Source organism: Aulonocara sp. 'chitande type north' Nkhata Bay, linkage group LG3 (assembly GCF_057382095.1).
Source record: "Aulonocara sp. 'chitande type north' Nkhata Bay isolate Kocher_YH1m ecotype deep benthic linkage group LG3, A_spYH_male_GT1.1, whole genome shotgun sequence".
NCBI classification, from domain to species: domain Eukaryota; kingdom Metazoa; phylum Chordata; class Actinopteri; order Cichliformes; family Cichlidae; genus Aulonocara; species Aulonocara sp. 'chitande type north' Nkhata Bay.
In genome coordinates, this window is record NC_141346.1 from 56,242,090 (window position 1) to 56,264,348 (window position 22,259).

General features: G+C 40.0%; 1 protein-coding gene across 4 annotated transcripts in view; it reads right to left on the reverse strand.

The window, feature by feature from the left end:
• Positions 1-492: 492 nt before the first annotated feature.
• afap1 (actin filament associated protein 1) overlaps positions 493-22,259 on the reverse strand; it is a 93,873-nt gene continuing 72,106 nt past the window's right edge. For 2 of the 4 annotated variants that reach the window (XM_086285302.1, XM_086285300.1), the window contains exons 5-18: positions 21,989-22,200; positions 21,720-21,899; positions 17,546-17,632; positions 16,399-16,474; positions 11,769-11,921; positions 11,033-11,244; positions 10,384-10,529; positions 9,966-10,080; positions 8,954-9,193; positions 8,107-8,236; positions 7,198-7,362; positions 6,927-7,117; positions 3,476-3,643; positions 493-2,666 (exon numbers count right to left, since the gene is read on the reverse strand). In XM_086285302.1, the coding sequence (XP_086141428.1) occupies positions 2,640-2,666; positions 3,476-3,643; positions 6,927-7,117; positions 7,198-7,362; positions 8,107-8,236; positions 8,954-9,193; positions 9,966-10,080; positions 10,384-10,529; positions 11,033-11,244; positions 11,769-11,921; positions 16,399-16,474; positions 17,546-17,632; positions 21,720-21,899; positions 21,989-22,200 (2,102 nt within the window). In that variant the 3' untranslated portion in view covers positions 493-2,639. The remainder of the gene's footprint in view (positions 2,667-3,475; positions 3,644-6,926; positions 7,118-7,197; positions 7,363-8,106; positions 8,237-8,953; positions 9,194-9,965; positions 10,081-10,383; positions 10,530-11,032; positions 11,245-11,768; positions 11,922-16,398; positions 16,475-17,545; positions 17,633-21,719; positions 21,900-21,988; positions 22,201-22,259) is intronic. The other 2 variants (XM_086285301.1, XM_086285303.1) reach the window with 2 other exon arrangements.

The following is a 22,259-nucleotide window of genomic DNA, read 5'->3' on the forward strand; positions in this document are numbered from 1 at the left end:
CTGACCATCAAAGAACAACATAAAAGCTTCTTCTGACATGAGAATTGTAGAACCGTGAAATCTACTCTGTCCTGATGAAGCTCTATAGACTAGCTCTACCATACACATGACTAAAGTGAAACTCTACTGACAAATTTAAAGAAAATTTCCAACTCTGACTCTGTCACTAGAAAAGTTCTAACCTCTTACACTTTTAATGCTAGGAATGATGATGGATTCTGAGTATTGGATGTGCATAACCTGTAGAACACTGATTTCTGGAAGTGTTCCTTCCAATGTCTATGAAAAGTTTATATCTAGATCTATCTACAAATTCAGGTTAAAGTTCTAACATTTAAAGAAGAAGCCAGATGTGAATAGGTCTGGAAACACTGCCATTTGCCCTGAGCCAAAGCTCATTTAAAACGATTGGAAAACTGTTCTGTGGTCATTACATTGCATTACATTACATTACTTTTGAAAAGAACCAACAATAAGGCACAAAGTCCGAGGCCGGTTTGTTCGGAGGTTTATTAATTTATGTACAAGTGTGCCTGTCCCCGAGTTGGAGACTGTCTGTGATATAAAACAAGAGAAAATGTATATGGTGCAAAAGAAAAAAGAACAAAAATTCAAAGCCCTCCCGCCCTTCTACAGTACTACATTTACCAAGCTATGTACAGCAGGTTCACATTTACTGACATCAGACATCCTTTTTTGTTGCAGGTCAACACTTGCTGACCACCATCTCTTGTCCCATCTTTAAGCTAACATGCTTGTAAAACCTTCGGGATATCATTCCGGCAGGCAGGAGACAGGAAATATTTACATCACCACGAACCAGTGAGTGTCTGTGTGTTCAATGAGTTCCAAACTGAGTGCATGCTTTCACTACATCTGTCAACACTCCCCATAAAGTAAATTAGCCTTATATACATAGTAGCAAAGCTTAGGCAGTGAAACATCGTCCAAAAACAACAACAACAGAAAAGAAACACCATTATCAGTGTGACACTGATGAATGTATGTGTGTTTAACAGTGTGGAAATCAAACTCACAGTCTTTGATTGAGCAGAACACACAGCAGTGTGAGTTTACAAGTGCCCCCCTTTTAGTCAGTGTAATGTTGAAGGATTTGCAATGTGCCATGAAGACATCTCTGAGCAACACAAGCACACACACACAGAAAGAAGCGCAAGTTCTCCATTAACAATACAACTATTACAAAGCATGGATGATGATGCTCTTAGTGAGGCCTTAATTAGAAACATTTTAATAAACATATAGGCTGTATAATATGTATTTTATTTGGGTCTGTCACCAGTTTGGCCTTTCTTGATAAACTGGTCTAATTTGTCATATTTTCAATTTTAACTTTCACCAGTGAGTGAGAGTCTGGACTGCTGGCAGGTACTCTTAAAAAATGTCACCTGACTGTATGTTGTTCCTAAACTTGTTTACATCATTAATGGTGCCTTCACAGAATGAGCGAGCTTCCCATGCCATGCACACTAATTTCACTTAGTAACATGGTTGGCTATAACAATCTAATCTAACTGTAAGGCATCCTGTTGTTCTTTAAGTGTTACACCTTTCCTGTCTTTTCTGCCCCGCCTACTCTTTATATTAACAATGTTCACATATTTCACCACATATATTAAAAAAAAAAAAAAAAAATCTTATATGTGAAATCGAATATGTGAATTTAACAGGTTATATTTATATTTGACTCAGCATCTAATCTACTTTCAGTTAGATGGTCAGCTTTCTGTTCATAAACTTCTCTAAACTGGCAGAAAAAGACATCTCTTTGGAAGTTGTCCAGACCACACGTCTGTATTCAGTCATGGTTGTTTTAATGCAAAAAGAAAAGCTGAAACAAACAGAATAAACAAGGAACTTACCAAACCAACACAAACTTACCATTGGATTACCCATAGCAATAAAGTCACAGATATAAAATATGGACATTCATATTAAAACACACTTCAAGTGTGATTCATCATGATCTGTGTGTGAAAACACTTAACACAATTAACAAAATCTTCTGCTAGCCATGAGTCGGTGTTTCTGACAGTTGGGACAATTGTATTTGTACTTCTTCAAACATCAATGAGAGAGGAGCTACATTGTTGCCAGGCTGGTGTGTGTTACAATTATCGTTACTACAACAGAGGCATCATGACTGATGACCAATTATGTTGTGGGAAAATGGAGTGTGAGCAAAGCCACAGACTCTACGAAAATACTTTAAATACGTCAACATAAATAAACACAGGGAAGCTAGTATTTCCTTTAACATTTACAAATAAATACTTGGTTTTGACCTTGGACCTTTTTAACTTCAAATGGCTGGAACACATTTTGAGAGGAAAAATAAAGACAGGTGTTTGCTTGAAAAGATGTCAAAGCGGAAAACACAAGTTGCACAACCAAGTACACTGAACATGCTCAATAGTATAAAAGTTTATGTTGTGGTACTTACCGTATACTCAAACTAGGCATGTGTTTTAGTACATGTGAATGCTATGCATGTATCCTCCTCAGCACACCTTCTGACGGTATGAACAGGTTTTGTTTTTTGTTTTTTAAATAAATATATACACAATTTCAAAAAAAGAGATTGGAGGAAGACTGATGCAAGGGTGTATGTGATGGGTTTATGTGCCGGTCTTCTGTTCCCATTCCTGCAAACAAACACAAAGATTTGGTTTGCATACTTGTACACAGATTGCAAGTATTTGCATTTACTGGGATTCTCTCATTTGTTTACTACCTCAATGCATTTTTCATTGCTAGTCAGTACCAAATCAAATGAGCAACTACATCACACTTGTGTACGTGTTTGTGGAGTACTTAAACTCGCTTGTAGTTCACTGTAGCATGCAGTGAAATACAAACTTTATTAACCATCTTTATTAGCCTCACTGGTTATCTAGTTGGTGGAACTCCTCTGTGGACCTTGACACACACACACACAGCTGTTCTCTGCACTGCAGGAATCCTGAACCATAACGCTGCTGACCCGATCATTCTTATGCAAGTTGTTATGAGCTAACTCACACTGTTTCCACTGCTACCACACAGGTTCAAGACAAATGTAATTAAAATTACATATACTACATATGACTAAAAGAATGGGGATACTAACGTTACATTCATATTTAAATATGTCGATCTTAAGTCGAGGAATGCATCTTTTAGATGTATCAGAGCCTTTCAGAAGGTTCCAAGAAGTTGATTGCTTAAAATACTCAGCCTACTGTTGGAGCCACATCACACAAAACAGGGAAGTCAAAGACAATAAAACCAGATTTCAAAAACAAAAGACCCTGTCCACACCAAACAATGGATCAAACAATGTGCTTCCAAAAAGGTCCCAGCATAGTTTGAAGTTTTGCAAAAGACAGAGCTAGTCAGAGATGTAAAGTTAAAGGCACATCATATTCTCAGAGAAAGACTGGTGCCAGTCGCGTTGTGTAGCGTGACCTCTGACCTTAGCCTTCCTGAGGACATGTCCCCGGACTGCTGAGGGCTTCTGGTTGCCCTGCTGCCGGTAGAGCAGTGAGGCGCTGTTGACCGGCAGCGAGCAGGACTCGGTGTCACTGGTGTCACAGCTGGAGAATGGAGAAGACTCGTGTGTCCGTCGCAGCATTGCTGGTGACTATACAAGACAAAAATATGAAGGAAACATGAGTACTGTGAGTACAACTAATTTAGTTGTTAATATAGTAAATTGGGAGATGCAATTAGAAAATGAGAGTCCCTGCCCAAAAAGGATTCAGCGATGTAATCCGAGCTAAAGTTCTTCTTTTTCTTTTTGAAATGACGTCATTTTGCTAAGAGTGGAAACTAAATGCGACGATCGATTCCACTATCAGCAAAGAAAGAAAGAATGTATGAATGAATGAGTGAAAGAGAAAAAAACTGACTGACTGGTAAAAGCTGACAAGACTTTACTGATGTAACACGACTGTGCGAAGTTAACCCCCACCTGACAAAGGTGCAGTGTATGTGTGTTTCTTTTTACAGGAGCAGAAGGCTGACAGCAACATTCGAGGTTGCGTGATGGTTTTACCTTTTAAATGCCATTTTCTGTGTCTGTGCATCTACCAGGGGTGTTATTCACTACCTTGTGTTGCTCACAGAGATCACTGTGAGAAAGTATGCATACGCCTGCGCAGCGCTAACATTTGCATTTTCTTTTCTACAGCATTACAGTTCTTCATGTGTTTGATCATGTGATTTATAAGAGGACTAGTTAATGGTTTTTTTACTACAGAATTTTTGGGTTTATGTGTGAAGAAACTGTGTTTACAGGTTATGAGTTTGTGATGCTGTTACACTGTGTTTTTGGGAAAATGTGAAGGTTACTTTGGTGATGTGAATAACATTCTTTCCACAGCTATGGATGGCTAACTTTATGGTGTTTTTATGGCACCTCTGGAACCTGTCGACCTGTGCCTGACCACCGATGGTCAATGTGTGTTGCTAATGTTTGTTTTTTCTAAGAGAAAAACAAATAAGAGATGCAGTGTTTATGGAATAGTTTAGTATGGGGCTCATTAGCTGGCCACTATTGAGCTCCTAGTAATATATGAGTGGAGTGACTTTGCTTAAGGGAAGTCACCGATTACATTAATGTTGACTGAGTACATGGGATGATCAATGTCTGAGGCGAATTATGGTAATAGTTGTAGTTTACTGATTTGAGAAAACCTGCACATGACACTTGTCTTGCTGATGTTGAATGCTTATTGCTCTTATGATACAATTGTTTACAAGTGTGAAGTTTGATTTCACTTCCAGATCTTGTTTTCCAGGCCATGATGGTATATATGCAGGCTCCTGGCAGAGCCAGGTGTTAAGCAAACTTAATATGCAAAACACGCTAATGGTAAATGGCCTGTATTTATATAGCGCTTTTACTAGTCCCTAAGGACCCCAAAGCGCTTTACATATCCAGTCATCCACCCATTCACACACACATTCACATACTGGTGATGGCAAGCTACATTGTAGCCACAGCCACCCTGGGGCGCACTGACAGAGGCGAGGCTGCCGGAGCTTCTTCTCGGATGAGAGGTGAAACGTCTTCAAGTAACTTAAAGAAGTCCAGACGCTTTTCTTTGCAAGCTCCTTTGACTACGATGACCTGGATCAGGGCCGTGCAGAGAGGTTTAAAGGGGCGGGTGCTCAAAGTTAAAAAGGGGCACATTGAACCAGGCTGAATAACAACAACACACATTCATCAAGAATCTAATATGGGAAGGGCAGGGCTGTGTTGATCTGAGACTGTAGACATTAAAGAGTCCATAGGAGAGATGGTAGCTGATTAAACAAGTGTCATGAGATAATAACAAAATGCAAAGATTGGTGACAGCGCTTGGAACCATAAGGCAACAAAAACTGTGAGAAATAATTTAGGCTCTGCCTGTGAATCACTCTTTGCTTCTCTTCTTCCTTCCATCCCATCATTTCATATATCACTCTCCACTTGCTATGTGAGAACAAGGCACAACTTGCTGTTGCAATAAACTATAATCTAATTATCCACACCTAACAACTCCAGCACTTAATCTATAATAAAATGATGACAGAAAAATGTTATAGCCCTGCCTTTAGTAGCCTCACACAGCTCCTGCTGTTTCCTCCTCATGTCCTTACCAGCCATGTCTGGACAATGTTATATCATGAGTAATATTTTTTTTTAGAAAATCCATATACATAAAACACACACATGCACGCACACACAGTGACATTTTAGACCTTCTTCAGAATACTGTATATACTATGGGCATCACGGTGCTGATCCAGAATCCTTACATTATTATTTATTACTAGAGCTACAATAATAAAGCAATGAGGAGGGGGAAGTAATAAATATGAAATAATGTCATTATGATGATTCCATTTGTTTCACTATCCACTCTGTGCAGGGGCAAAGCTTATTACATTTTTAAAACTGTAGAGATACAATAATTTTACTACTGTAAAATCCAAATTTTGTCTTATTTAAAATATAAATCTGATATAATCTGCTTCTTAATGTATGTTCTTTAAAATACAGCTTGTGTTTTTAAATATATTATAATTATAATAATTATTATGTGGACATGCATATTAGATCGTTTTTTAGTGAAATATAATCCCTCCAGAAAGGCAGGAAAAGCCCGGAAACTTACTTTAAAACTAAATATGTTCCCTAAAACGGTGACAGAGCTACAGACCCATGACAGCCTTACACAGGTAGCCAGCAGCTATGACCAGCACTACTTGTGCAGTTAATAAAAGGACAGGTAATGTTTGTCGCGCTGTTGCACACACAGCACGCTCGTTTGTTTCAGTTCGTCAGTTGCCACAAGACAGCTTACCAACGTGTACGTAATAAGCCAATACTCCTGGGTGCTACACACTACAGTGTACGCTGTACACCTACTTACTGGTTTTGTGGCATCAGTCTGTGTCTCTGAGTTAACTTGTGTCTCTCCTACAGCTCCGGACCGCTAAAAATGCGCGTGCTCTTTGTGAGCTCGTTCCCGGCTCATAACCAGCGCGTTCTGCCGTCAAGGGCGATCATTGGTTAAATGTGATCATGTGACTGATGCAAGCCAGATCCTTTTATTTAGCAAAACTGTGATTAATAGTTAAATATTATTGTTGAGGGGCACAGACAGGACTCCGCACGCACACACACATAAAAAAAAAAAAAATAATAATTTTTTTTTAAAAAGTTGCCTCAACAAAAGGGCACTTTGGGCACCCATCAGGAAAGGGGCGGGTGCTCAAGCCATTCTAGCCCCACCCTCTGCACGTGCCTGACCTGGATGACTGAGAACCTTCACAGACATATTGTCTTCAACGTTCCAGCGAAATAGGTTCAAGCTACTAACCTATCAAGTACACTAACGTGGCAGCACAAACTTATAAAGTAACTTCATACTCACCTGGAGGCCAGAGGAGCCAGCTTTCGGCTCGATGGTGAGGCCCAGGGTGACACCTCCGCTAAGGGCTTTCTTCAGGCTCTCTTTCACCTCAGTTAGCTCCAGCTCCAGGTTCACCCGCTCCTCCTCCTTCAGTTTGCACTCTTCTTCCAACTTCTTCAGGCGCTCTGATAGTGAAATATGTGAGCGTTTGCCTAATGTGAGAGAGAGGAGAAATATTACTTTATTAAACTCGTCTTTTAATGACAAGCACGTTTCTATCTCTCTCTCTTACCAGCCGCTGCCTCCACAGCAGCACGAAGGTCTCTCCTCTCCTTCTTCAGCTGGGTCAGGTGGTTTCTGATTTCCTGCTTCTTCTTCATCATCTCTTCCTCCTTTGCTTGCAGTCGCTTGGCATCAGCCTCCACACGGTTCTTCCCATACTTACACTGGTCCCCATCTACACAAGAAAAGTCGGGTTTCAAAAAGTTAGAAGCTAGAGACTGAGGTCATTTGCTAGCAGAGAGAGAGAGGGGGGGGGGGGGGGGGGGGGGATGAACTGCTTAGAAACCCATTGACCTCAGTGCCTTCCGCAGGAATTAATTGCCAGGCCTATGTTTCCGTGAAAAATACACTCATTGTGAATAATTATGAAGAATCAGTCATATAAACCGCTGCTAATAGTTTCAAATTTAGCACTCTTATCTGTGGTACTCTAAACCCAACATGAAACATTTGGTGTTTCCATTCTGACATTTGGAGGAATTGCAAGCTACACTAAGTGGTTACAACCCTCCTCGTTCACACATTAGGCAAAAAATATTTTTCTGAACCACAAGGATTAACTCGACCACATTTCGCTCTCTTCCAATGAGCTAGGGTCTGTTTCTGCTATCGTGCCTCTTACCCTGGAGTTGGCAGGAGGCTCAAGTCTGGCCCACATGTGTCACATGGATTGTCTCGAGGGTAGGATAGGTTTAAAGGCTTTCAGTTATTTACTCCCCTCTACTTAAACCAACTGTAATTTAGATATCCTGCATTTTCCACATTGCTGTGGAACAGAATTTTGCTTGAAAGCAATCAGCGGTGAGAAGCCAGACACACTGTCTGCTATTCCTTACAGAGCAAGATCTGACTGGGAAAGGTGGGTGATATTTCAATTCAAGATGACTTCCTGTTGGTATCTTCAAATCTCAAAACTTACTGGAGTTGTTGCGCCTCAGAGACGCAGTCCCATTTGTGGCAATGACTCCATTCTTCTTTGGCTGGTTCTTTGGCTCTGCCTTCTGTTTTGATGCCACCCCATTGGTTGTTGCTCCCTTCTTTCCCTTTAGCTGAACAAACAGGAAAGACACAATTCAAATGACCCTTCAAATAGATGTTAGCAATGCATATAAGCTATACACATACAAAACTGTACCAACATGCTCTTCCATAAAAATAAAAAACAAAAAACATTTCAAAGAAAAATGTGTCACTGTTGTTTATGCCACAGGTTTTCTACTTGGATTGCACTCAATATCACAAAAGTTACAAACACTTTTATTATTTCATTAATTTTCCTACACTGGACTACTGTAATTCAGTTATCACTTTGTTCCAAAAGTTTCACAAAAAGTCTAAGCTGATCCAGAATAATGCAGCCAAATCACTAACTGGGACTGGAAAGAGAGACTACATTTCTCCCATATTAGCTTCTTTTCATTCCTTCCTTTTAAATTCAGAATTGAATTTAAATCCTTCTCTTGCATTATCAGACATATCTAAACGACTGCACCTTATTATCCTAACAGATCACAGGAGACAGTTTCCTTTTCGGCTTCAGGAGACAGGCATCATCTCTACTTTTGTTGTTTGGTGTTCATAATGACACAGGAAGAAAATCAGCAAACAAACTCCAGTTCAGTTAAATACATAAAGTAAACAAACAGCGAAGGAGAATTAAAAACACTAAAAGTTAAGAGGAGGTTAAAACAAACCCTGAACTGTTAGACAGTTAATATGCAGAAATGCAAAAAGAAACATGAAGGTTATGCAGCAGTGTTAGTCACCTGAGCGGAGTCTTTAGTTTTAGAATCAGCAGAGAGGAACTTAGAGGAGATTTTAGAAACAGGAGTTTTGTAGTGACAAGCAGAAGATGATGCAGCAGTAGAAGAAGAAGGCTTGGGAGGACAGCTGGTGACTAGCTTGGGTGAGGGCATGTTCTCATAGAGCTCAGTGTTTTCATAGTGCAATTCCTCTTTCCGCTGGCGCCCCCCTGTGCTGGGAGTGGAGTACTGCATCTCTGGGTCCTTGGGTTAGACCAGGTGAGCATGCAATAAGCAGAAGACAGGATTTAAGAATAAGGAGATGCCATAAAGGGGGGGGGGGGGGGGGGGGGATAAGGAGAACAGAAAGGAAGAAGATGATAGCAGCATTACTGCAGTATGTGAAATACTTAACAAATTTAGTTTAGCTTCCCAAAATGGAGAGTACTGCTCCACGACTGAAAACATATTTAATGTTTCCTCTTTTTAATTGTTGATGAGCTTTTATCCAAGTCCTATAACGTTAAATCACAGGTTACTCTTTACTCCTTTATTATAGCATCTTTTATGAATAAACAATGTTATATTCTCTGTCTGCTTGTCTTTATTAGTTTTATATCATTATTATCATGCAACAGTGTAATTTTGCTCTTCTTTGGGTGCAGACTGACTCAGCCCTCAGGTTCATATGTAAATCTGTCAGGAGGTCAATGAGTGCAGAAGGTAAAAGCTGTGGTATGCAAGGGGCCCGAGCACCATTATTGCAAATAGCAAAGTACATACCGTTACTTTAACTGGTCTAATTTGATTTTAGGAAAGAAAAAGATTTATATCATGCAGGCTCACTGGAACTTCTGAAAGTGTCATAACAAAAATGACACATTTTCCAATAATATGTTAATGATATGCAAAAAATGAAAAGCAAAGAAAGAATCAGCCAAGAGTTTGTAAGCAAACTAGAGGGTGTTGAAGTGAATTATCTCACACTTTTTCATTGCAGTACATATGCAACATCAGTAAGCAGTTGTGTCCTTACCATTCCATTTATGGGCACATCATCATAGTGTAGTGCCATACCAGTGGGGCAGGCATAGCCACTGACTGGGTTGTCCAGATATGGGTTAGGAGACACGGCACGCTTACTGGTGAAACTAAACATAAAACATCACGATTTAGGCTTAAAAATACAGTGCCCTTCATATATCTTCATTACCTGGGATTTTTGTATCTCTTAGTCTACAAAATAGTTAAAAATGGATCATTAACGGTTGTAACGATCGTATAAAAACAGGAAAATGGAAAATAGCCAGACATACTACGTTTCAACATATAAGTCATTGTGAGCTAATGAAATAAGAAATAAAACACATTAAGCACTAATTCTTTAAGAATTCTTCCAGGTATTAACCAGAGAGAAAAAGATTCATGTGAAATGATGTGGATGCATCTCTCACCAGAAGGACTGTTTGGCAAGCTGGATGACGTTAGCAGTGGTCTCAACATCAATGTAGTCATAGTGCAAGGTGGCTGGGTCTGTGGTAGATCCAGTCTCAGCTAGCAAAACCCCCAACCAGCGACCCATCTCCTCAGAGGAGGAGGCCTGAAGGCAAAAGTCAGAGTTACAGAATATGCAATCCCGCCAGTGTCTGTGAAGAGTTAAATGTTAAAAAAGAGAGAAGGTTTATGATTTAGTGAAGGAGGACAGTAGAAACAGGGTGAGATGGAGGCAAATGATCCCCCAAAAAGACCAGCCAAAACAAGAAGAGGATCCTTATAAACTTTAAATTCCTTATTATTATTATCTGTTTAAATGAAGATAATAATAATTGGATTGTTTAAGGATAGCGTGCAGACTATGTGAGGAAATAGAATCAAAACAAACTGGATGGCAATTGGAGGAAGTTTGTGAAGACCAACAACATTAAACACAAAAATCACTGTGGGTGGAGGAGATATTGAGCACTCGAGAGGAAGATAAAAAAATAAGGAGCAATCTTTTCTTGCATCAGCCTAAGTGTGATTTAGTGGTGTTTGAGGCATTTCTAATTCCCTCAACAAAGTTTTTTTTCTATGAAAATCTCTCAAGTACGTAATCAAACTCACCTCCAGTACGGCCACTTCTTGGCTGTTACGAAGGAGGCGGAAGGCAAAGGGGTGTTTGTGATCGAGGCCGGGGCTGACCTCACAGCCTCGGAGGGGCAGTGAAGCTATGTGGCTTTTCAGGTCATCCCGGTCCTTGTGAAGGAGCAGCTGGTTGTCCTTGAGGCGGCACCAGCGCTCCCTCCAGCGGTTATTAGAGAGAACATTCAGGTAGCCTGTCAGAGCAAACACAGTCAGGAGGATACCATCTTAAAGAAGCCGTTACAGTGGCAATATTTTTTCAGGCCTGTCTAGTTGGGAGACATTTTAGTCGTACCTATTTGAGCCTAAATGAAGGAAATAATAAGACATAAAAGGCATTTCTATTTGTTTGTCCATCACTGGTCCTCATTGCACACAATGGGGTGCACTTCTAAATGAATTTTTTAAAGAAACTTTTAGAATCTTTATGTTTTATAATACGTCTGAAAGCATAAGGAAATCAAAGCAACCTGTCTGAACTGTTTACTTTCAGGACCCTAACATAGCAATCTTAAGAAAAAACTTCCTAGAAGTGAGTCGCACCACTCAGCAGCCATTCTGAAACGCCTCTGGCATTACTTTGAAACATTTTCTTAATTAACCAAAATTCCAAAGATTCATTGGGACATAAATGCATTTATAGACCGGTCAATCAATCAAGATCCATATAAAAGCCATACTTCTACCATGTCAGGATATTTGCGTCTCTCTCTCTTACCACATGTAGGTACGTCTTCTTCAGCTGATGATGTCTGTTCATCCGTGGAGGGCTTCTTCTTTCCAAGTCCAATGATCTTAGTGATTTTCTTACTTGCTCCCTTCCCCACAGTGCCAGTCTTCTGCTCCGACTTTGTATTTTTCTTTCCTTTTCCTGAGAGAACATTTTGAAATTAATTCCTTTTTTACACTGAAGAGTAAATTAGTAAAAAGAACTCTAACGATCCTTGCTGAAGGCAATCTATGATATTGATCTCAGCACAGGAAAATACCAAGATAGATGTTGATTCAGTTATGTTTGGATGCTTTTGTAATAATGTAAAAAAAAAAGAGAAACCTTAGATTCTACTATAAACAACGCCGAGTTCCGAACGGGTTTAATCAGACCCTTGTGTTCAAAAAAGCAATGTTGGAGAATTAAACTCATTTCAAAATCCCAACATTCCCTCTGGTCTGAGTGTTCTGATTTGAGCTGCCCTAGTTTCTATTCAAATAGCAAAAGAGAGTTGAATGACTGTGCACATTCTGCTGGAAAGAGGGCTAACAGTGAAAAAAAAAAGGCCATGAGAGGCTATGTCTGAGTCGCTCTGTCTGTGTAAGGAAAATAGCTTCTGCTTGACTCTCTTGCTTTGCTGATACTCTGATCTGTGATGTATCTGAATGAGTGTAAAAGAGAGTGAGAAAATATAAGAAAGACAAAAGAAAGATGTGTGTTTTAATGTGTTTGTATCTCTACACTAGAAAGGAAAAAAAAGCTTGACTTTTAACCTCTCTGTACTGTCAGACATCGAGGCAAAACAGACAGTGGAGAACAAGCGGGGGAGGGAAATATAAAGCATTCCCCTTCACTTATGTCATAGCCAACGTCTGGACTGACTCTAAACACACATGTGAGATCTGTATAATCACTGAGGCCAGTTTGCACTTGCACTTGCACACACACACACCCATTAATACTTAACAGGAATCAGCACCTGGCTGCTGAAAACAGTGAATAGCAGTCCAAACTGATATGATATAATGACAGCAACTCCCTGTGTTAACTTCCTCTTTGCAGTCAAAAATTCCCGATTTGGCATTTTTCCCACATTGCATTTTCCTCCCCAAATGCAAGATGACAATTACCATGGCAACTGTCTTAATTAAACAGTAAGCTGTCTGCAGTCAATTTAAGATGCAGGGTCTTTCTTGCAATAACAAAAGAATACAAAGACACAATGCAGGGCTGAGGTGGAGCGTAGACACACAGTTGTAAAGGTAATTTAAAAAAAAACTCTGATCAGGCTAATTTAATTCCAGTAAATCAGCTTTTTTTGTTACCAGCCATGGAAAGAATGTGGCTGATTAAGATTATGAGAGTTCTTGGACTGAATAAGAGAAGGAGCAAAGGATGAGAACTACTAACTATTTTTTTGGCAATTATTACAGCTGATGATGTTGCTGTGACGATACTGCATGATTAATATATGTGAATTCTGCCCCAATCAGTCAGAGAAAAACCACATCCAAAACTTCCTGAAGACTTTAAACATGGTTTGCAATAAATTTTGGTGTGACAGAAGTCACATTAATAGTCGCCAATGTTCCCTCTAAGCTGCGCACGTGCGCAATTGCGCACTGCAGGCACGGTTTCTGCACACAGAAAATCTGCATTGCGCACAAAAAAAAAACTAACCTGAATTGAAAATAAAACTTTAACAATTCTGTTTTGCAGTGTTAGTCAGTAAGTGACTGGCTGCTCCCGTATGGGATTAGAACGATGCCACCTTATCCCATAGTCCAGCCGATAATGTGATTCACATTTTTATACGCAGCCAATCAACGTGGTTGACAGGCTATGACAGCGTCCTTATGTGCCGACACTGGCGTTTTAACTAGCAAAGCGGCGTGGCTGATGTGGAGTGAAGCCACGTTAATGACAACGTGTACAACCATTGGAGATGTGAGCAGGACAGACGGAACAATTGACGGAAAAAGTGTGGACTTTATACCAGTTTTTAAATTGTGTTGATAGGCCACGTAAAACCAGAGTTATGATAAAAATATCTGCAATGTTTGGTTTCCTTCCTGAATACTGTCATTGTTTATATTTACTGCAGGAAGAAACGGTAAAAACGGCGTTTTATAAGGAAAAAGGCTCGAAAGCACTCTCTGTATGTGAGCAAAAACAAACCCCCACCCCCCTCTTTCTTTCCTATTCGTCCAAAAAAGTACCATGTCGACCAATCAAAAAAATGGTATGGCAACGTGGCAACTAGTTAGAAACGGGGGGAAATTTTAGGAGTGACGGCGGTATTTTGAGATGTGAGAGATTTGAGACGTTTAGCTCAAATCTTGTGTAGTTAGTGTGTAGTGTAGTCAATATATTTGTTGTGTGCGTCAGAACAATGAGGCGACTGCTGAATGTTACAGGTGTTACAGCAGTGATACATCTCCTGTTGTCAGGCCTGCAGGTATCAGGCTGTTGTTCTCCTTTATCTAGTGGACAGAAATTATTTTTTGGAGTGTCACAAATAATTTGTGTGGCATCAAATTTGATGCAGAACAGCTGATTGTTCTGTAAATAGTTTGAAATGTTTATTTAAAAATGCCTCGGCTGCATTTTAAAAAAATAGCTGCAAAAAACTTTGTTTGCCAAACTGAGTTACTTTTTTGAGGAGTAACTATATAATTATACAGAGAGTTACAGGACTCTCTCCCAGACCACAGACTCATAATACAAGTCAGAGCTTTATAAAAAGAAAAAGAAAAAGAAAGTTGGTTTTTTTTTTTCGAAATTGGAGTTCAAGTCATTTTTACTTCCAATAGTGTTAACATACTACACAGGCCAATGGCTAGATTTTTTTTTTACATTTTCATTGTAAATGGGCTGAAGCAGTTTAAAAGTAGTCTAACATAAATGTAAATGCTGTAATTTGATTATTTTAATAAACCATGTAACTTGGATGGATTAGATGCTGGCGTGACCACAGTGCACACGTCTGATGTCGCTCAGGGAGTTTGTGTGTTCGCTCAGACACGTGAAAAATTAGAGGGAACATTGGTAGTCGCTGAATTATTTTCTCACAATGTTGGTTCTAAAACTATGTTATGCACTTTACTACTGTTGGAGTGGAAGTGGATTCATTTTTCTTCCCTCTTTCTGGGTTAGTATCGTGGACAGCGTGAAAGACAAATCTACCATGACACCATCGTGGTGTTTTGAAACCAGAATGAGGCGTTGATCTGACCCTGATGCCACATGCTAATTTTTACTAGCAATTTTTCAATCATAGGTCATTAACCAATGACCGTATAATGAATAATGCCCCTTTATGGCTCTTACAATGACCAGATTGATCAAATAAATGCTGTTTTCAATCTGACCCAAATTAAGTGACTGAGTTCATAAACTCACCAGGAAAGGAGATCACAGGACCAGGTTGAAATAATAGCAACTTATTTATAAGCAGGGCTGAGGACCTATATTCTAAATTTGAGTAAATGTAGTGCAGCAAAGGAAAAGCTGTGCTAAAACAGTCAGACAGAGAGAGAGAGAGAGATCTTTTTATTATTATTAATGGAATGCTAATGTTTACTATATAGCAAATTATCACAGAGTCAGTAACAGCATGTAGGTCTTTGGGATCCAATTAATTCTAACCACCCCAAAGCGTACTTCATTGTTCAAAGATGCACTCTTTTTTCAGTACACATCTTGGATATTACCCCAGATCTCATAATTTCATGGAAGCAACACAGAAAAATGTCTTGCACAACCAAATGTTTTCAAATCTCGAAACCCAATTGGTTGTTAGACTTTAAATCAACTGCTGGTGGGAAATTTGTTTCAGATACAATTCTGGAAAAATTCACCAATCTAAACAGAGCAAAAAAATAAGAGTGTTAAATTTTAGTTGACAATCCAAATAACTGAGCTGACAAGTAAAGTGAGTTTTCTCTCCCAGAAGAATTGTGCCAGCTGAGAAAACACACAGTAAATAATCTGAGAATATTTCAACGGTATCTCTTTGTTTTGGCTTTTAGTTGAGTGAGGAAAGACCATCCCCATGAAAAAGCATGTTAAATAAATCCAAATGCTCATTCTTCAGCCTTCAATAAAGGCTGACCTTTCCACAGCTTGCGGAGAGTCCTCTCTGAATTATGAGGGAGATTACGTGAGAAAGACAGCCATTCAGCCTGAGAACAATTCTTTACGGTTCCAAGAAACACCAGTTTTAATAACTCCTGTCCCTCACTGAATTTTATTATTGATGTTGTACTGTGCCATGGGGCTATGATTAAAGGTACTATGTGAATGCAATGTGATCGGAATGGCACTATGAAAACAAGCTTTTAGCTCAATCACACAGTCTTCATTAGATTGTTCATCTGTCATGGATCTGTTGACATGCAAGCTCAAAGCTGATTTTATTTAATCCATGGCATCCAGATGAAAAGATACTTTCTGTTTGGCACCATAAAGGGCAACTACTGGTCTTCATTCACCTTGACCAGAGATCCAGAATTGCAGTTGTTGTAGTTGTTGTTACTCATAACACAGAGATTGTTCAGACCTTTTTGTTTTAAGCACAAACTAAAATGGATGAAAATGATTCATTTCTGGTAGCAACTGTCGTTGTGACTCTCACCTTGGTCCTTGCAGTCGCTGTGACCGTTCTCATGGGTTGCTTCCCCATCTGAGCTTGGCCTGTCACACGATGTCTTCTGGAGGCAGGACAACCACAGAGAAAAAAAGAAGAAGAAAGAAAAGAATGGGTGTACAGGAAGGTACATAGTGAACAAAACTGTACTTTCCTGAGGACAGACAAGTCAAGAAGCTAATCAACACAGCTAATTACACTGCAGTAACATCTGCAACATGTTACAGATGAGATTAGGCTGGGCTTACGTTTGCCATGCCAAGTTGGAAGAGGTTTGTCAGGCACACATACATGTGCCGAGTGCAGTTTGTCCACAGTGATTTTACCTGCTTTTTTACCTGCTTTTTCCCATGAAAGCCAAATTTCCTGTCTGTGCCATATAGAAGTAAATGTTTTTAGACACCGCCTGAAAACATACTGTGATTTTGAAAATACAAGGTTATGTCTACAAGAATACATTCATCTAAGGAGTTTTGGAACCAAATAATCTATTATTGACGTTTGAAAATTTATTGGCTAAGGCCAATAGCCTTATGTCATCTTTCTCCTTCCTGTGTTCATTGGAAAGGCAGTAGTGTGTCAACAGAAAAAAAAGAAAATTGCTCATAAGAAGCAAGTGTCTGCTTCAAAAAACAGCAACAAATCCTGGTTTAACAGATTAAGTACGTGTAACCTTTTATTGACACTGGAAGCACATTTTATTAAACTAAACTGGTGTTAATTACAGTGGGAAGACAGATATTTGATTCAAAACACTGCTATTCCATGAAGTTATCTATTGCACAAATAATAGTAAGCCAAGGCTAATAAATTAAGGTACCATCTGAATGACATCACGCACAATATATATATATATATATATATATATATATATATATATATATATATATATATATATATATATATATAGATAGATAGATAGATAGATAGATAGATAGATAGATAGATAGATAGATAGATAGATAGATAGATAGATAGATAGATAGATAGATAGATAGATATATAAAACCGCAAATCGCAAATCTTCTACCAACCTGAAACCTGATTCAAACCCTACAAAAGCAACGCTTAATAACAAAATACAACAAGCTGTTAAAATGACTATCATCTATCAGTGTGAGTGTGTTCTGTTTACCTTTTCCAGTTCAGGTTTATGCACTGGAGATCCAGATCCAACTCCATCCAAATCTATGCTCCCATTAACACACACCTCTCTCATCACCTAGGAACACCACAAGGAAATACGCCATTAGCTAACGTGGCTGCCATTCACATTAAACAAGTCCACAGTCACACATTTGATTGCCGCTGTGGGAGATCAGATGCCGCCATCTGTAACGGCTCCTGACTGCTGATCATACCATGTGGGTGGATTCCTAATTTAAAAATCCTAAAATATTTCCTCGCTGAATTGCCACATGATTAAGAAGCTCATTCCTTCAGTCTAGAAGGTTTGACTGGGGTAATGCAGGCCACATGTATGGTGAACTCTCTCACATCTCATCATGCTACTGAATCACAGCCAAGGGAGCAACAAGCAGTGCATGAACTGCAGGAGGGAGAGCATGCATGCATGTGGTGTGTGGCAGTAGTTGGTGGTGGGGTGGGGGTTGGCAGGTCTGTAACAAACATGAGACACAAAGACTTTGCCTGCATTCATGGAATCCATACACAATAAGGTCCAGTAGGGGTGAATGAGATCTGCAGAGCTGTGAATAGGGCGCCAGCGTGCTTTACCATGACCTCATTGGATGTCTGACCTGGCAACCCACCATGGGATCTGGCAATCCCAGACATGTGGCAGTGACAGAGAGTGCAGATGAACAGTGGGTATAGCAAAATGAGATTTCAGTTGAACCGCTGTGTGCGCAAGTTGGCTAATGCACTCCCTGACACACATGCAGACACACACACACACACACACACACACACACACACACACACAAACTCCCACTCGTCTGAACCATCTCTAGCTGCGCTGGGCTCCTCAACTCATTGGTTTTGGCTTGGAAGGAGCATAACTGGGTTTCGTGGGGGAAATGACAGGCTGTGGCTCCATGGGTTTGGCTCTGAGAGCAGCTAAGAGGCCAGAGAATGGGATAGACAGCAACATCATGTCTATCTTTCCTTCGGAGAGCTTTTGCTGCCATGCCAGTGTACTACGTAGGTCTGATAATGCACTACAAATCAAAAAGAGGAGGAGGTGGTGAGACTGGAGGCTATAACTATGGGTGCTGAAACACAACTTGCAATAAAAAAGAAAATAGTGTTGACTGATGACTTGTTGCTCATTGCTTGTTCACCTCCTTGCAGTGCACATTTTGCAATTTTATGGTATAAAAACAGCTTGATTTCTTTACAGATGAAGCAACTTGAAGCATTTAATAGACGTGAAACCCATTCTTTACAATATCTGCAAACCTACAAATGGCTGTCCCTCCATGACCCTGGTTCTCTTCCTGTTAAAAGGGATTTGAAATAAAGTTTTCTGTCTGTCTGTCTGTTTGTTTGTCTGGCAAAAGATAAAAGAAAAAAATGATATAATCAACCAACACAAACCTTTTGTTTTCTGAGTGATTGCTTTTGGCAGCACTTATCCAATTGATGCAAAAAAACCAAAACAAAACTAAAAATAAACTAATCTGTCTGTCTCAGGGTTTGTTTGTTTTTTTTGTTTTTTTGACAATTCATTGAGGCCTATTTTAAAGGCTCATGCTGGAATAGTTGCATTACAGCTCAAGCTATAAATGTATTGTAAATGCTTATCTTGAAAGTGATGAAGGCATTGCCATGCACAGGACAACCATACACTGTCAAGGAGTTTGCACAAGGGGTTGGACTGTAATGGAAACTTGAGCAGATAAGCTGTGACTAACAGTGCACATTCCACTTACTTCCCCCAAAATTTATGCAGGCAAAGAAAAGAAAAGAGAAGTTAGTCAGTCAGCGAGACAAAGAAATGAGGTCAGACTATATCAGCAGGCAAAGATGAAGACAAAGAAGGAGTTAGGGCGTGGGGAATCCATACAATTAAAAAACACTGAAAAGGAAAATGAAGCAATGACACAATATGGACATGTGTGCTCCATAAACACATCGTTAGCCTACAGGGTCTGGGAGAGTCATTATTGTAAACTATGGGCTTTGGAAAGCCTCAGGTACTCTCCCAGCTTTCCCTTCACCCTGCTTTCTTTCATTTCTTTCCTCTCCTTCTTTTGTGGAGCAAAGCAGAGCTGCTCCTTCTGTTGAATCCGATGACTTCTATTTCACATGCTGACTTCATGCTGACTTCTATTTCACTGTTGGCCAGTGGGGGAAAAATATCCAAATAAATTTGAACTTCTTTGATTCAGATCGATAATATTCAAGAATGACTGTTACTGAAGCTCAATGTCTCTCTGGGTAAAGATGAGCTTGTGAGAGGTGGACAAAAAACACAAAGCTCAAGAGACAAAAATAAATTTAAGGGGGAACAACGAATACTTAAAATATCCAAAAACAGTCTCAATTACTATTTTTTCCTTCTTCTTTTAATAACCTGTCCTGTCCAGCAGTTTTAGTAAGTTGAATTGTAGTCTGCATGTTCAGTTGTGGCAACCACAAAGAGACAAAGAGGGAGGGGGGCAGCAGACACACTGGGACATATCCACTTTGTGTGACTTGATGCCACTCTTACACACCCCACAGCTGAAGGGAACACAGACCAGCCAAGGAACGTAACCCTGCATGTAACAAAGCCAACTGTAGTGGCATGACGAACTACATGTGCATCAATTAAGTAAACAAAAAAACCCAGAGCAATTGCTAGAGTTACAAAATACCTGCCACGGCACTATCAGTTCAATTTGTTTCCACAATCCCGACACCTGACTAAATATGTGTCCAGACCCAGTTTCTCCAAGCAACAATTTGTGCACTCATTACCATCACTCGGATGGTTGAGGGATTTGTATATTTTCATGGGTCTGGTTGAAACCGCCTGCAGATACTTCAGCCCCCCGATGAGGTTACCTGCACCAGCCAATCAATAAACAACATCTAATTACCATGCCGAGCAAGTAATTGAATGAAGAAGAAAAAATCCAAACTGTTTGGGTCTTTGTTTCCTGACTGCAATAAACATGCTACAGCTGAAACTTCCAGAGAAAGACCAAAAGGAAACACTGCATATAGTAAGACTGGTGTTTCCATCAGTACATGGGGAAAATATGCTTGAGGGATTGTTTTCTTAACAAGGAGGAAAACAAGAAGACAAATCACATATTCAAGTCTAAAAGTCCACTGGAACTGCTGGAGGCCACAAATGTTTATAAAAAATACCATCACACAAATGCGCTAGGAGGCATCTTAAAATAGCACACGATAGGTTGTTGAGAAACCATAAATTTCAGGAGATACATATGAGATCTGAAGGGAGCAGAGATGAGAGGGAAGAATGTGGGGTGGGGGTTTCCTTTTAAAACAAAAAGACCAGATGACACCCACCATCAATGTAACTGAAACAGACAGAGCACAGAGGTGCTCTCCAACAACAAATGGTTGCAGGGATAGAAAAGCAGTACCGGAGCTTATTTGATGTCAGCGGGGCGGGTTTGTTTTGTGGACTTGTTGAGCTGCCAGAAGGAAAGATCAGAGAGTGAAAGAGAAGACAGGGGAAGGAAGAGGGGGGGGGGGGGGGGGGGAGTCTGTGAGAGAGAAGCAGAAGAAAGGACTCAGAGGACTGCAAACCAAACATCTCCACATGAGAGAGAAACCAGCAGAACCACCTGTTCACAACAAACCAGTCATACAATACGAGGAAAAGGCCCATCCTGAGGAAGAAAGCCAAGACAGTTACACCCTTTATTCTTTAAAAGTAACTTGAACCCACTCTCTAAAACATGTGAAAGCAACTTAAAGGCTGATCCCAAGATATTTTAGATGTTCAGCAATCAAGTAAAGCTAGTAAAGCTCCAAGAAAAGCTAGTATGCTGCACTGGTGTTCTTGTCAGCTTCAAAGTTGGGCCACACAGAATGCTCTTTATCTACTGATTAACTCTTTACCCCTTAAAAGCCTGCCAGGCATAACCTTTGAAGTTCTCTTCTCAACTGAGTCGTTTGAGTAGAAAAAAAAAGACTGGGTGTGCACCCTTGAAAAATCCAGAAACTATGGTCGTCAAACCACAACTTTATTGATACATATCAATAAAGATGTCAAAGCTCGTCATTATTGGTACAAATTCCATCTTTATGGGAAAAAGAGTTCAAACAAACACCGTCTCTATCCAGTGTGATGGTAAAAGCAGTAGTTTTGAGATTTATTGATGTACCTTAAGCCACTCCTCGGCCTGTTCTTTGCTCTGCACAGCCAGCACCAGGGCGTCTGCACCTTGGTGGACAATCTTTAGTTCGTGCTTCTTTTTCTTGCCATCTTTAGGGATGTGTGTGATGCTGCACACTGACAGGTTCAGCTCCATTTGGGGAGTGTGGTCTTTGGAGGATTTGTAACACTGCATGAAGAGAAAGATTCTGTTTGTAGTGCAGTTTATGCTCACCATTTGTACGTACACAGACAGTAACATGCCTGAGTGTTTCTCACCAGCAGTTTGTTGTCTTTGATGACACATAGGAGTTTGGTCCACTGGCCGAAGCGCTTCTTGCGCAGCAGGAATGCACAAATCCGGGCGTCCTTCACGAGGTCCATGGACGCTTCCTCAGAGGGCCACTGGTGACGCATCTTCTGGCTCTTCCCATCCTCCTCTTCCTCATCGTACGACTCATAGGAACTGCTCATGGCATCCGAGTCATAGTCTGAGAGGGTATGAATAGACTGCCCTTCATTTTATATTCAAATCAGGTAACGCAAAAAC